The 15,946-nt window shown below is 41.0% G+C and overlaps 1 protein-coding gene across 16 annotated transcripts in view; it reads right to left on the bottom strand.

Moving 5' to 3' along the window:
• Positions 1-15,946, bottom strand: part of PRP4K (pre-mRNA processing factor kinase PRP4K) — a 57,342-nt gene that overhangs the window by 4,780 nt on the left and 36,616 nt on the right. For 15 of the 16 annotated variants that reach the window (XR_013813752.1, XR_013813753.1, XR_013813754.1 and 12 more), the window contains exons 9-14: positions 13,682-13,829; positions 11,665-11,802; positions 10,096-10,249; positions 6,264-6,378; positions 5,526-5,677; positions 3,705-3,791 (exon numbers count right to left, since the gene is read on the bottom strand). Coding sequence is in view for 2 of the 16 variants with exons in the window: in XM_079776397.1 (XP_079632523.1) it covers positions 3,705-3,791; positions 5,526-5,677; positions 6,264-6,378; positions 10,096-10,249; positions 11,665-11,802; positions 13,682-13,829 (794 nt within the window). In the remaining 14 variants the exon portion in view is untranslated. Of the gene's footprint in view, positions 1-3,704; positions 3,792-5,525; positions 5,678-6,263; positions 6,379-7,066; positions 7,191-10,095; positions 10,250-11,664; positions 11,803-13,681; positions 13,830-15,946 lie in introns of those variants that run through there. The other variant, XR_013813751.1, reaches the window with a different exon arrangement.

The raw sequence follows: 15,946 nt of genomic DNA, 5'->3' as shown, positions 1-15,946 counted from the left end.
TTTACGTGACTTCCTATATCCTGTCTTTTCAAGAAGCAATAAGAAAACCTAAATGAAAAAGGTTAACCATAAGTTACCTAAGAGTTTTGTTTTTTTAAATCATACTATAATGTAATTTTATAAAAATAGTAACAGAGGAGCTCGATCCAAGATGGCGGCATAGATAAACATCTGGGTTGCTGCGGTCCACAACAATTTCCAAAACTACAACTAAAAGACAGAACGTCTATCACCCAGAACCATGGGAAAGCTGGCTGAGCGGAACCTCTACAACTAGACCGAAAGAGACGGGCGCAATCAGGGCACAAACGCTGAAAAACTGAGGTATGGGGAGCGCGCGCGCGAAACGGGCTGGCAGCGGAACCCAGCTGGAGGCGGGCGTTGCTTTCTTCAATCCGAAGAGAGACAAGCCCCCAATCTCTCTGAAATCCAGTTTCTGGGGAGAGACTGGGCTGTCTGCCATCAGAGTGGAGAATGAGGGTGGCTTGCTAGCAGAGCTGCGTGGAGGTAGAATTGTTGGCGGCGCCGAGTGCTAGAGGCGGGGACATGGTTGGAGGCGGCTCACTGCCAGCCATCGCTGTTTGCCACGCCCTAGCCTAGTGACGCCCTGAGACTCCGCCCCCCATAATCTACAAACACACCCAAGCTCCTAGCAGCGTCTTTTGCATATGAATGGCCTTCTCTACTGCAGTTTAAACTAGTAAACTTGCAACCCAGTACAGACAGCTCCAAAGCCTCCAAGCTCCAAGCAGGGAGGAGAGGACGGCAGTTCCCACTGTAGCTCCTGCAGGGTGGCCTCAGACAGCAGCTGAACTGCATCCCATTGGAGTTCCAGAAGCCAGTATATCTAGTGGTCAGTGTGAGACACCAGATTTCAACTCAGGAGGCGGACTCAGTGAGCACCAAAGCCCCACTGAAACAAGCCCTGTACCATAAGCGTGTCTCCAGCAAAGCAGTGCTTCCATTATAGACACAGTGGGTCCTCACAGCCAATTGGCCTGGAGGTCAATTCCTCCCAGTGACACCAACAACAATCAAGGCTTAACTACACCAAGACTTTGCACTCAGCCCACAAAGGGGTGTACCAAGAGCGACCACCTAAGGTGATTGGGGAAGCTGAGCTACCGGCCCCTATAGGTCACTGACCGCACAAAGCCACTCCATCAACACAGGAAGGCAGCCAAAATGCGGAGACACCGAAGCATGTCACAAATAGGAGAGATGGAGGAAAGTAAACTACTGGACGACACAGTGTTCAGAACCACATTTATAAGGTTACTCAAGAATCTTCTAAAAACCGCTGAGAAACTTGAAGAGACCTTCAAGGACCTTAATGAGAATACCAAAAAATTGGAAAAGGACCAGTCAGAAATTAAGCATACACTGTCTGAAATAAAGAATATACAGAAACTCAACTGTAGATCACCATACCCCAAGAGTCAAACCAAAGATCTGGAATATGATGAAGCAAAAAACATCCAACCAGAGAGGCGGAAAGAAAGAAGAATCCAAAAGTGTGAGGATAGCATAAGGAGCCTCTGGGACGGCTTTAAGCGTACCAACATCCGAATTTTTGGGGTGCCAGAAGAGAGCAAGATACTGAAATCCTATTTGAAGAAATAATGACAGAAAACTTCCCCCACCTGGTGAAAGAAATAGACTTACAAGTCCAGGAAGCACACAGAACCCAAAACAAGAGGAATCCAAAGAGGACCACACCAAGACACATCATAATTAAAATGCCAAGGGCAAAAGACAAAGAGAGAATCTTGAAAGCAGCAAGAGAAAAACAGTTAGTTACCTACAAGGGAGCACCCATACGACTGTCAGCTGATTTCTCAACAGAAACTATGCAGGCCAGACGGGAGTGGCAAGAAACATTCAAAGTGATGAACAGCAAGAACCTACAACCAAGATTACTCTACCCAGCAAAGCTATCATTCAGAATTGAAGGTCAGACGAAGAGCTTCACAGACAAGAAAAAGCTAAAGGAGTTCATCACCACCAAACCAGGATTACATGAAATGCTGAAGGCTATTCTTTAAGAAAAGGAAGAAAAAAAAAGGTAAAGGTAAAAATTATGAATAACAAAAAGACATCAAATACATACCTACCAACAAGTGAATCTAAAAATCAAGTGAATAAAAAATCTGAAGAACAGAATGGACTGCTGAATATAATAGAATCAGGGACATAGAAAGGGAGGGGACGGACAATTCTCAGGGGGAAGAGGGTCTGAGGGGTGCAGGAAGAGATTGGACAAAAATCTTACACCTATGGATGAAGACAGTGGCGGGGGGTAAGGATATGGGGTGGGGTGGGGAATCAGGTGGAGGGGAGCTATGGGGGGAAAAAAAAAGAGGAACACCTGTAATAATCTGAACAATAAAGATTTATTATAAAAAAATTTAAAAAAATAGTAACAGAAACTCTAAAACTTAGTTAAGTATTTAAAATCTGAGAATTCAAAAATATTGTTAAGTAAAATAGCATAGTAAATACTTGCTGTTAGAACTGTACTTTTACTACCCTGAAGTGGAAACAGATAGACATGTAAACAAGTTGATAACATGAAGTGGCAAGTGCTCTGACAAAGTTAGGGGCATCCTATATACTAAAAGCTTAATAAGCTAAGTGTCCGGTCATCTGGTCGTCTGTTCAACCAATCAAAATGTAATATGCTAATGATATGCTAAGGCCACTCAACTGCTCGACGTGCACAGACCACCAGGGGGAAGACACCAATAAGTAAACTTGCTGCTGGGGTCCGGCTGATCGAGACTGAGCAAGACAGGCTGGACATAACCTGGAGTCCGCCTTTACCCCCCCTCCGTAGTCCCTCCCTGGCCCTGATCGTGCACCGGTGGGGTCCCTCGTCCTGGCCTGTGCCCTCTTGCAATCCGGGACCCCTTGGGGGATGTCGGAGAGCCAGTTTCGGCCCGATCCCGCAGGCCAGGCCGAAGGATGCCACTGGTGCACAAATTCGTGCTCCGGGCCTCTAATATAATATAACGGGGCCAAAATCAAGAAGTCCTTACTTCAACCTGGAGGTTTTGGAAAGGCTCACACAGAATGTATATTTCACCCAAGGCTTGAAATAGAATAAATTGAATACATATTCTTTTTTAGGTATGAGGAAATACAGGAAACCAATAAGATGAGGATGGTCTGTGAACAGAGATCTGAAACGTCATGCCCTTTAGCTAACTGCCAAGTGTGGAATGGTAGGGTTTACAGAGTTCAGTGAAGAGAGGGCACACTGTTGAAGATGGTAGAGTTCATATCATAGAAGACTTAGTTTGTCATTCTGAGAAATTTAAACATAGTATCTTCTAGGTAACAGAAAGCCAATGAAGGGTTTTTAAGCAGGGAGAGTAACATGATCAGATTTGTTTTAAAAAATATCACTATGACAGCAATATGGAAGGTAGACAGATGGTGGGCCAGGCCAAGAAAGTGATCCGAAAGAACAGATGAGAAGGTCCTAAATATGACCTATAATAAAAAAAAAAAACTCATACTACACAAACATTTTTAAATTTCTTCATCTTTTTTCATAACCTGATGTATTTTATTCAGGAGTCAGCCAACACCAAAAAGAAATTATTTTAATGTTTCAAAATATTCATAGCTCCTAGTATGACCCAGGTCATTTGTTAACAATAAGATAATCATTTAATCTTGCACACTTAAAAGAGACTTACCCTCTCTGTTACTTTATCAACTTCTATGTACATGAAATTGAGGTTTTGATCAAAATGTTGGTCTTTGAATACACCTTTCCGAATCATCTGGAAATAAAACAAAATTAAAAAACTTAATTTTTGAACTTATGCAATAGTCTGGCTTACCAACAATTTAATACAAAACAAGTCACAAAAATTTAGTCTCTTTGCGTTTACTTTCTCTTTTGAAAATGATCTCGTATTTCTTGCTCTCAAGAGTTTAACTCTTATTTCATTTTTTAAAAAATGTATTTTTACTGATTTAGAGAGGAAGGGAGAGGGAAAGAGAAATAGAAACATCAATGATGAAAGAGAATCATCTATCGGCTGCCTCCTGCACACCCCCTACTGGGGATCAAGCCCACAACCGCAACCCCAGGCCTGTGCCCTTGATCAGAATCAAACCCGGTACCCTTCAGTCCACAGTCTGACACTCTATCCACTGAACCAAACCAGCTAGGGCAAGAGTTTAACTCTTTTAAAAAGCAAATAAACCCTAGCCGGTTTGGCTCAGCTGATTGAAGGGTCCCGGGTTTAATTCCGGTCAAGGGCACATGCTCGGGTTGAAGGCTCAATCCCCAGTAGGGGGTGTGCAGGAAGCAGCTGATCAACGATTCTCTTTCATCATTGATATTTCTCGCTCTCCCTCTCCCTTCCTCTCTGAAATCAATAAATATATATTAAAAAAATAAAAAGCAAATAAAATTGTCATGCCTAAAACAACTTAATAATATGAAATTATTTTATTTCCCCAGGCAGTGGCTTAAACCAATTATGATATGAAGTTGTGCTTTCACTATTCCAAATTGAGGATTAAGACTTAAAATCATTTGTTCTTAGACAGGAAAACGATTACACAATTGCGACCCTTTCTATTGGCAGTTAAGAAACCTAATGACATTTTACAAATTATGCTCGAATAGCTCTAAAATGAAACAGATTAGATCTCAGTTAAATAAATACCAACAGCTAATTTCTGTGTTGTTTATTCTAAATAAAACCAACATAACATAAACTGAAATCACAAAAGTCTAAGATACGGCTCTCAGACATTTTTATAAATATCTAAAGTTCTTGCTTTGTGTTCATCAAACAGAAATTGATATGACAGCTGAAGCACTAAGAATGAGTTTTATGTCAGAAAGATGTCATTTCAAGTGAATTTTCTTGATACCTTCCTTTCCCAACTAACTTCCAATCTTTAATAAACTGATTGCTATCAAGTTCCTCTTTCAATTTTTTACCCCTTTCTTCTCTGATGACTGAGTCCTTCCTTCCATCTAACTAATCTAACCTGCATCTTTTTTTCATTTCAGCTCTCAAGCATGTTCATGCTGTTACCAATAAGGGTGTGCTCCCAAGAATACTGTTGCTTTTGGAAGAACAGACACATGAAACGTATATGGTGCTTAACAAATTTATATTCATCAATATATGGTGCTTATATTCACCACGTATATGGTGCTTAACAAATTTATATTCATCAATTCTCTCTTCCTCAATTACAATTCTACCCTAAACTATAGGTCCCTATCATCTGCTTAATACAAGAGAGTAGAGAAAAACATAAGACAGACTTTAGAGGGGAAAGGAAAAGAGTTCTTTTCTCTTTTGATAGTTCTTGGATCATTAGAACCACTAATAATGAGAAGGAGCTAAAGGAATCAGAGTAGCCACATACCTGCCTCTCTCAAGACATTTTATAGCCATTAGTGATGAGTTAAGGGTCAGCAATCCGCCAATCTATGGGAAACTACTGTTGAGATCTTCAATAAATACAAGTTCATATTAATGTCCTACCTTATTTGGCATTTTTCCTTTGAGATCCATGGCGAGCTTCAACATATGGTTATTGGTTTTGCCAGGAAATAAAATTTTTCCAGTATATAGTTCATATAAGGTACAACCTACAGACCACATATCTATGCCATAGTCATAGCTTTTACCTATAACTGAAAAAAAAAAAAAATAGAAGTTAAATATATGATAAAAACAATCAACTACTATTTATTTCCATTAATGGGGTATTAATTGTAGCTTGAACTATATACCACAATCTTAATAACTCACTTATGGCATTAGTTTCATGTTCTTTCCCATTAGTTCTTAATAGAACCACATACTTATAACCTAAAAAAATGAGGAAGTGGGGAAGGAATTGAAGGGGCAGAGAAAAATGTATATTTATTCTTTTATCATTTCACCTTTGGTGGAGGTGCAATCAGCCTCTTCCAAGGAGAAAAAACAAAGGTCCCACACAATTCACATATTTGATAATCAGACCTTGAGTACTCAAGAGCAATCTTCTAAAGTCAAGGATTTTCCACAACTGTTTTTGCTACTCTTGCAGGACAAGACTAAGACTCCTATCCCAATTACCATCATTCCACCTGAGGAGGATGAACTTGTTATGGTTCCCTTCCTCGTGAATGACCTCGTGCAGCTGCTAAAGTGCGATGAAAACAGTACTGAGACATTAAATATGCTGTTTCCACCACATATGATGGCCCAGGTCAAAAACCATTTGAAGAAACTTACTGATTTCAGGAGCACGATAAAATCTACTGACAAGATAAGGAGTTATGTCATTATCCGCAACATGTGAAGCCGACCCAAAATCACAGAGCTTTAAAATAGTTTTTGATTCATTAACCTGAAAAACATTTTATCATGGAAGTTTAATTCATGCCAGGAATAATTAAGACAAGTAATCAGATAAAAATAATTGGCTTTGAGAAGTTATTTCCAATACTGAGAACAAAGTCACTCTTTTTAAAATTCCTTTTTATTTTAAACCTCAATTTCCTAATTATGAAAAATTAAGGGCTACCAAATATTTGATTATAATTAGAAGAACTTTTCTCAGTGAAGAAATATGAAATAATACCTAGTAAAGTTAATTTTAACCAACACTATTTAGAAAAGGATGGGGTAGTAAGAGAAATTTCTAATTGATGCAAAGCATCTTCTAAAAATCCCCAGAACACCTGCATAAAGTCAAGTTACTATATAAAGGAACACGAAGACATTCATTAATAAGGGCTTAGACTTACATTAACTTTCATTTGATTTAAGTTAACTTTCAGTTGCCAAAAAATTATGATGGCAACAAAAGCAAAATGCTTCAGATTAAATTTGGACAAAAACAATAAAAACATTCATCGGAAGCTGCTAAGAGCACCCAAATTTAGTAATCACTTCAAGTCTAAAAATTATTAAATCCCTTAAATATAAAGAAGGTATTAGTTAAGAATATGTTAAATATACTTGGCAAAACTGGTCAACATGAACTCTATATTAGTCATTTGTTTCTTTTGTCCTTTGTAAATACTTCAACATACACAGTAACAGTGACATCTGCTGAGAAAGGCTGGAGCTGCTCCCATGACTGCTGCCACTCATGAGTCAGAAGCATGTTCAGGATTAACAAGTGCAGATAATTCATATTCCAGAGTCCCTTCCCCCCTTCAAAAGAGACACACACAAATTCCGAGTTGGGACTTGAACTTGGCCTACCTTTCCCACCCAAAAGAAACATAACGCTTTAAACAAATAACCTTAGGTACTCTCTACTGGGATGTTGTAAAGCTTGATCATTGTTACAGACTGGTCCATTAAGATGATATCCATGGAATTAAGCTAATGACAGAAATTATTATTTTTAACTGCCACATCCATATCTCTTCATCTGGGGGATCAAGAAAACAGGTATCTTCAAAAGGAAATGTACTTTCAAAGCTTTTAAAAGTATAATTTGCATTTAGCTACTTAAGAATGCAGTTGCAATACCCAGAAATAAAACCAGAACCATTTTAAAATGAGAAATCTACCAGTGTAACTCTTGGTCTGGCTAAAATGCCTTAAATAGTAGCAGGCTAGCCACACTTATGTGCCCTGTATTTTGGCTACACAACTACTACCCCCTCATGAGGAATATGGTACTTCTACCACACTAGAGGCTTAAAGCTTTAGATTTTCATTCAATAGCTCCATGGGGTCTCTGATATCTATTTTTTCCTTCTTCAAGAAGAAGGGAAAATATTCAATTTCAGAATCCAGGTGAAATCTAGTTTAGCATTAACTCAAAGAAAAATAAGTTTTAAAAGAGCTTCGCCCTGACTGGTTTGGCTCAGTGCATAGAGCTTCAGTCTGCGGACTCAAGGGTCCCAGGTTCGATTCCCGTCAAGGGCATGTACCTTGGTTGCGGGCACATACCCAGTAGGAAGTGTGCAGGAGGCAGCTGATAGATGTTTCTCTCTCATCAATGTTTCTAACTCTCTATCCCTCTCCCTTCCTCTCTGTAAAAAATCAATAAAATATATTTTTTTTAAAAAGCAAGAGCTTCTAACATACTAGCAGGTTATTCTTTAATCTCCATGCTGGTTACACAGATGTTCACAGTCTAATTATCTTTAGACTGTTTATATTTTATACATTCTTTCATATGGATGGTATATTTCACAATTTAAAAATGAGAAAGAAAAAAAACTGAGGTAAAAATCAACGATGAAGTTGACTAGGCAAGTCTACAATTCATTCATAATATACCTACTATTTCACTGTAATAACTCAGCTCCTCTAACCAAGTTATATTATGCTAGAGGCCCAATGCACGAAATTTGGGCAAGAGTAGGCCTTCACAGCCACAGGGGCTGCCTGGATCCCTCCCTCATAGCCGCAGGCAGCTGCCTCAATCCCATGGCTGCAATCCCGGCTTCGTCCTTCCGTCCGGTCTAATTAGCATATTACACCTTTATTATTATAGATATGTAATACATTATAAACTCAGAATAAACATATCAAAATGGAATGCCTCATTATTAATGTGATAGTGTGAAAGGAAATATTCTAATCGAATCATAATTTTTCTCAAGTGTGGAACATGTGATTAGAAGATAAACTTGGAATTACCCACATTGTGCACATGCCCCAACTCTGAAAACCTTAGAACAGGGTGAAGAAATGGGGCCAGGGAGGGAAAGAGTTTGTGTGTGCATTAATCACTCCACTATGACAATATGTATTTCTAAATTTCAAAAACATAAAATTATACTATAAATTTGCATGTTACCACATCTGAAGTCTTAAGCCCTGATGGGGTACCAGTTCAAGACAGTCCTAACTCAGTGGTTACAACATCAGCCTGAGCACTGAAGAGTCGCAGGTTCAATTCCCTGTCAAAGGGAAGTACCTAGGTTGCGAATTTGCTCCCCACCCCCTGCCTCCCATGCAACATGCAGGAGGCAATCAGTCGATGTGTCTCTCTTGCCTGGATATTTCTCTCTCTCTCTCCTTCCTTCCCCCCTTTCTTCCACTCTCTCTGAAAAGCAATGGGAAAAATATCCTCAGGTGAGGATTAAAAAAAAAAAAAAAAAGATGTTAAGACAGTGCAACATGCCTTTCAATAGGCATCTTTTAGGAGAGTGAGCTTTACTGTGTTTGGGCTCCCAGAAGGCACTGCTTCTAAAGCAATCCTATATAATAAAAGCCTAATATGCTAAGTGTCTGGTCATCTGTTCAACCAATCAAAGCAATGATATATGCTAATGATATGCTAAGGCTGCACAACCGCTAGCTACGACTTGTACTGACCACCAGGGGACAGTCGCCCGGTCAACCAGTCGCTATGACATGCACTGACCACCAGGGACCAGACACTTTGACCAGTAGGTTAGCTTGCTGCTGGGGTCCAACCGATCAGGATTGAGCGAGACAGGCCAGACAAGCCCGGGAGCCCTCCTGCGGTCCCTCCCTGGCCCCCTCAGCCTGGCCTGCGCCCTCTCACAATCCAGGACCACTCAGGGGATGTCAGAGAGTCGGTTTCGGCCTGATCCCGCAGGCCAGGCCGAGGGACTCCACTGGTGCAAGATTCATGCACCGAGCCTCTAGTAAAGAATTACTCCTGGACACCTTTAAACTCAACTTCTTATATCAGCTTAAGGCAATTCTCTTAAATGTCCCAAACTCCATCAGTCTATAAAATTCCCTTAAATGTTCTTATCTCCATTAGCCTACAAAATTAAAAAAACAAAAAAGTGTAAACACACCTTATTTCAAAACAGCAAAACATGCAGCACTTTTTTTTCACTACCAGAGGAAGACCATCATTACTATATTAAAGCACTCTTGAGATTTGTGTGTACTCTAAATCCACAATAAAAAGGAAAAATTTGGGACAGTGGCCTATCTTCTCTTTCTTTATACTTTAAAATTTCATGGCTCAATTTCCAAAAAAGTAAAAATTGATAATTTGTAATAGGTAATAAATATATCTTTTAAGACGTTATTTCTAAAATAATACAGTGGTAATCTCACATTACTGAAAAGAAGATACATGAATGTACAATGTAGCCTTAACTGTTTCACTTACCAGGATATTGTCTGGCTTGATATCAGCATGTAGAATATTGCATCTTTTAAGGAGTTTCAATGCCAAGAACAACTGCTGACTGTAGGATCTTACAGCTTTAATATGAAGACCAACATCCTTACCATATTTTTTTAACACCTCTCGTAAATTCATGCTTTTAGGAGAGAGAAAAAAAGCTAGGGGTTAAAATGCAAAATGGACATTTCAAAAAAGCAAAAACATTTAAGCATAAAGTAAAATCAAGCCCAAAATACAATTACAATGAAATATTCTGTTCAAGAACACCTCCTCAAATATTTGATAAATTATTCTACAATGAAATGAGAACATATGAAATTATGTGTACATAACACACTTTTCCAATAAAACTTTATTTTTAAAATAAATAGAAGGAAAGATATGCAATGGTAAAATCTGTATTGATTTTAGAATGGATTTGTATCTGAAAGACTAACAACGAAGCTATACTTTCAAAGATCAAAATTGTATTTCTTCCACTATTCCCATTTCTTATCATTCTGGCTTAATCCTTCCTTGAAATATTTAATTTTCAGAGAATTTCTCTTGTTGAGCTGAAGGCTAAAAGCAAGTAGTAAACTGGCACATAGTATGCAGTTATTTAATGTTAATATATTAATGACTATCAAAAACCCAGCTCTTAATACAAGGTTAAAAAACAAAAACCAGAGCTAAATTAACTCTATAATAATCTCTATATATAAAAGCATAAGTCGACCCATCGCTACGACGTGCACTGACCACCAGGGGGCAGATGCTCAAAACAGGAGCTGCCCCCTGGTGGCCAGTGCGCTCCCACAGCGGGAGCACCGCTCAGCCAGAAGCCAGGCTCATGGCTGGTGAGTGCAGCTGTGGTGGTGCTACCGAGCAGCAGCGGAGGCAAGCGCAGCAGGCCGGGATGAGCGGGAGTGGCTCAGGCTCCTTCCTGGCCACCTGCTGCTTCGTGCACTGCTACATCCCCTGAGGGGTCGTGGATTGCGAGAGGGCGCAGGCCAGGCCGAGGGACCCCAGTGGTGCATGAATCTGTGCACCAGGCCTCAAGTAAAAGCATAATATGCAAATTGACCAAACGACCAAATAGCAGAACGACCATCCGGACGACCACGCTATGACACCCACTGGCGCCAGGCCAGCCAAGGCAGGTGCAATGCGATTGGTCGGGGGCCCAGCCATCGCCCCATGATCGCCCTGCAAAAGGAGGCCCAGGCCACCAGCCGGTGGGGCTATCAATCAGGGGGCTCCACAATCGCCCGCAGAGGGAGGCCCAGGCTACCTGGTGGCGGCACGGTGGCAGGTGGGCGGGGCCTCCTTCTGCAGGGCGATCGATCGCAGGGCTCCCAGACTGTGAGAGGGCGCAGGCCAGGCTGAGGTTCCCTGCCAACCTCCCCCGCCACGTGCACAAATTTCGTGCGCCGGGCTTCTAGTAATTAAATAAGTAAATAAAAATCAAATACCCAGAAAATATGTCATTTCAAATGTTGTTTATCTTAAGTGAGGTTGTTAGAGATGAAGAAGATAAATTTTCAGTTTATGTAGTTTTTGACACTGTACCTGAGAGGCTCAAATACAAGACAGAGATGCTGTTTGTGATAAAAGTGTCTGAAGAGCCGCAAACAATGAAATTTGTCATCAGGATCAGCATCATTAAGTTTTTTCAAGAATTCTAGTTCTTTTAAACCAGTTTTTTGCCTGAAATAAAAAAGGAAAGTAGGTCAAAATTACATACATCCAGAATTTAGAAAAACTAAATATTTATTTGCTAGTTCCAGTCTGATGTACCATAGGTGATGTTAATTAGTTTGCTGGTTTTTTTACATAGTCATAATAAATCTGTTGATGAATGATAAGTCTCTGTACCACTTAGACAATACTTCGTAGTTAATCAAATACAGTTTTCATGAAGTTAATTTCCAAAATAACCAATTAACAAAACAGAAACACTGAAGAATAAACCTACCTTGCTTGAAAGAAAATCAATCTTGCACATTTTATTCTCAAGTCTTGATGTAAATACTATCTATATATATAAAAGGCTAAGCGACCGTCCCACCGGTAGCTATGACGCGCAATGACCACCAGGTGGCAGACGCTCTGACCAGTAGCAATGAGGAGCACTGACCACCAGGGGGCAGACAACACAGGAGCTGCCAAGCTGCAGTGACTTGGCAGTGGCAGTCCTCAGGTGACGCACCCCAGAACCAGAGAGGAGGAAGCCCGATTCTGGGATGTGTCACCCAAGAACTGCTCTCTCACAATCCGGGACCCCTCGGGGGATGTTAAAGAGCCAGTTTCAGCCCAATCCCTCCACAGGCCAGGCCGAGGGACCCCACCTGCCGGAGGAACCCCGCTCACTCCTCAGACACCCTTTGAGCCATGACACTGCCCCAGGTGCGGCCAGCTGGGGAGGGACCATGGGAGGTGGGCTCCAGGGCATGTGTGGCCCATCTCACCCAGTCCTGCCCCACTGGCCACCTTCTAATTAATTTCCTTTCAATGTGCACGAATCCATGCACCAGGGAACTTGTGTTTAATAAAAGTGGAACCACACTGTATACAGTTTTGGTTCCTTAAGAGTCTAAGTAGGAAATGTCTCACCAAATATTAATATTTGGTTTTCCTCTAAAATTCTAGTTATAATTTGTCAATAAGCTACATTTTTTAAAGTTAGTGTCTATAATACAGGGGTTGGGGATAAACATAAAAACAAAACAACAACAAAAAACTTTCTAAGCCTGGGGCAGCTTAAGACTTTAGTATAAATCTACAACATTTCTTTCCAGTGTTATAAAACCAATAGTAAGTTGAGTTTAACACCAGCTCAGTATGTGGTATAAATTATGTATTAAAACATGTATGTGACAATTAAGTAACTCTAGTGTATTAAAGGAAAAAGGCAACAGATAGAAGATACAAATAATTCCCCAAACTATCTGGTAAACCGGCTGTCCCCTTTTTGTAGGCCACTTCATGCTAATTAGTGACAACTAATTAATATAATCCTTTTATTCCTCATCTCTAGTCTTGAGTTTAAGATATTCACAGCAAAAGATGGCAATCAGACAAACAGTAGAAGGAAGAAGTCTAAGCTAACATTAGTGCACAGTAGATACTGAAATGCAATGAAATGAATTAAATACAAATCAGCCTATAGTTCTAGTACTTCACATATAACATATGGCTATAAATTAAATATCCAGTCAAAAAGGACTACTACAGTCATTTTATAGTTCTAGTACTTTTACAGAATGTTACTTTTTAAAAATGGCATTCAGCCCTAACTGGTTTGGCTCAGTGGATAGAGCATCGGCCTGCAGACTGAAAGGTCCCAGGTTCGATTCCGGTCAAGGGCATGTACCTTGATTGCGGGTACATCCCCAGTAGGAGGTGTGTAAGAGGCAGCTGATCGATGTTTCTCTCTCATTGATGTTTCTAACTCTCTATCCCTCTCCCTTCCTCTCTGTAAAAAATCAATACATTTTTTAAAAAATAAAAATAAAATAAAATGGCATTTAGCAATATTTTCATTTGAACAAAACGTGTTATTAAAGGTTTCATCACATTGACTTACATGAGTTCATTGTTTCTGATGATCTTTACAGCCACTTCTTGGTTGGCTCTTGCATTATCTCTAGCTCGTACAACATTACTGAATACACCTTGACCAGTGTAGCCATACACATTATAGCGCTTATCTAGCACTTCACCTATGTTCACACCTAAAAGAATAAATTTAAAAATTAGAATTTTGAGCATTTTAACAAAACTATGAGATACACAGAATAAATTAAAAAGGAGGAAACACAGTGCAATCATTCAAAATGCATGTCAAATCCTACTTCGTGCTTGATTTTCCAGACATCATAGAGAATCAAGGCCATGCCTCCACTGTCACTCTCTTCCATGTGGATAATACTGCATGCCCACTTTCAAAGATTACAAGGAGAGTTTTTGCTGCCCTATCAAATGCTAATGCTTTTAACATTGAATATGGGAGAAATGTGCTGGTTGAAGTGTTTCCAACTGCAGTCTTGCATGACTAGTACCCCAAGTTCCTTGTATGTTGTTTCTTTTGGTTTCAGATCAAGATGAGCAAATGATGTACTAACCTCCCTTTCTTGAGGATTATCTCATGGCTGAAAATAACCGAATAAATTTAAGTTGCAAATCAAGTCTTCACTTCAATTTGCAATGCTTCTGGGGCTGCCGACATGGATTCAGCAGTTGCTAGATGAGCCAAACTTTTTAGGTGATGGCATTATAATGGAGCTTTTACAAAATGTTACAATGAACTCTAGAATTAATAGAGTTCAGGAAGGGCAGAAACCATCTGGAGACTGCTAGGAAGGGCGAGGTCACAAGAGGGGTTGGCCCAACTTCCAAGGGCAGCAGGCCAAGAGGAGAGATTTCTCGGCTGCAGAGTGGGGTTTTCCCTGTGAAGATTGAGGCCTGAATACCAGGCTGGACTCCACAGACCAGAGCACCAGAGCCAAGAAAAGCAGCCCATATAACATCCAGCTGTGAAAAGGTGGCGGGGCTTCTGGCCCCTGTGGAGACTGTAGCCAGTCAGAGATAAAGGCACCGTTTTTTGTTTGTTTTTTTTAAAACACAGAGCAGCCTGGCCAGCATGGTTCAGTGGTTGAGTGCCGACCTATGAACCAGGAGGTCACGGTTTGATTCCAGGTCAGAACACATGCCCAAGTTGCTGGCTCGATCCCCAGTGTGGGGCGTGCAGGAGGCAGCCGATCAATGACTCTCATCTTTGATGTTTCTGTCTCTCTCCCTCTCCCTTCCTTTCAGAACTTAATAGCAAAATATATATTTTTAAAAAATAGTAATAAAATTAAATAAAAAAAACCTGAGCATAGGGTTTTCCTTTGCAGCTATTCACCTGAGGCTTTGGTGGAAAGAGGGCAGCGTGAACTGGAATTACCTGAGGAGTGGCTAGAGTAGAAGGCATTGAGGGGAGACATGGAAAACTGGTGGCAGGGAGACCTGCAATCAGTCATACCCATAGACATACAGAAGGGGACATTGTTCCTGATTGGCGCAGACCCCTCCCAGCAGCTACAACTGGAGGGGAGGGGAAATGGAAATATCCTGCCCTAAGGGATACCACTGACCCCCCACTCAGGAATCCCACTTGTCACACCCTACATCTTGACCCCCGCAGAGGCTACAACAGCAGAGACCAAATCTATGGGTTTGAACAATCTCAGTAGCATCACTGACTGGCTTCGGGGTGGAGTTATCCAGCCCACTGTCATAGGAACCTAACTGCTGCTTCCCCCTCACAGGAGAGCAGATAGAAACTCCTGGATGCCAGGAGATCCCCCTGGACTGCATACGAGGATCTCTGCCCAGCCAAGGGCAGGGAAAATTTCTGGGGCACTCTCAGAGAAATAGCTATAAAATGGGGAAACACACCCACCATTTTCCTTGAAATCTGAGCATCCCCACTCACGGGAGACCCAAGGTCACATACAACCAATTCCACCAAAAGTCCTTTCAGAAACAGCCTTTTCAGTGATTAAGAGACAGCTGGCCAACAGGTGAAAGCGGGTGGAGGTAGAGACCAGGGAACAAGTTTGCTGACCTGAACCTGGGCCCTGTGGTGCTAACAAACTGCCCTAGAGTGCAGCTTGGCCCCTTCTGCCCATAGCCAAGTCCTGTGAAGACAGACACAAACTGTGGATCACTTAAAACTTCGAAGAGATTGCAGAGCCAAACATGGACAGCTTCTGACCATGGCTAGCACCCAAATACCTCCCAGGAAGCCCAGAAACGGCAGACCAAACAGTCAACATCAGTCAACAGAAGACCAGAATACAGAGGC

This window comes from Cnephaeus nilssonii (genome assembly GCF_951640355.1).
Source record: "Cnephaeus nilssonii genome assembly, chromosome: 7".
NCBI lineage: Eukaryota > Metazoa > Chordata > Mammalia > Chiroptera > Vespertilionidae > Cnephaeus > Cnephaeus nilssonii.
This window is presented reverse-complemented; position numbering and strand designations above follow the sequence as displayed.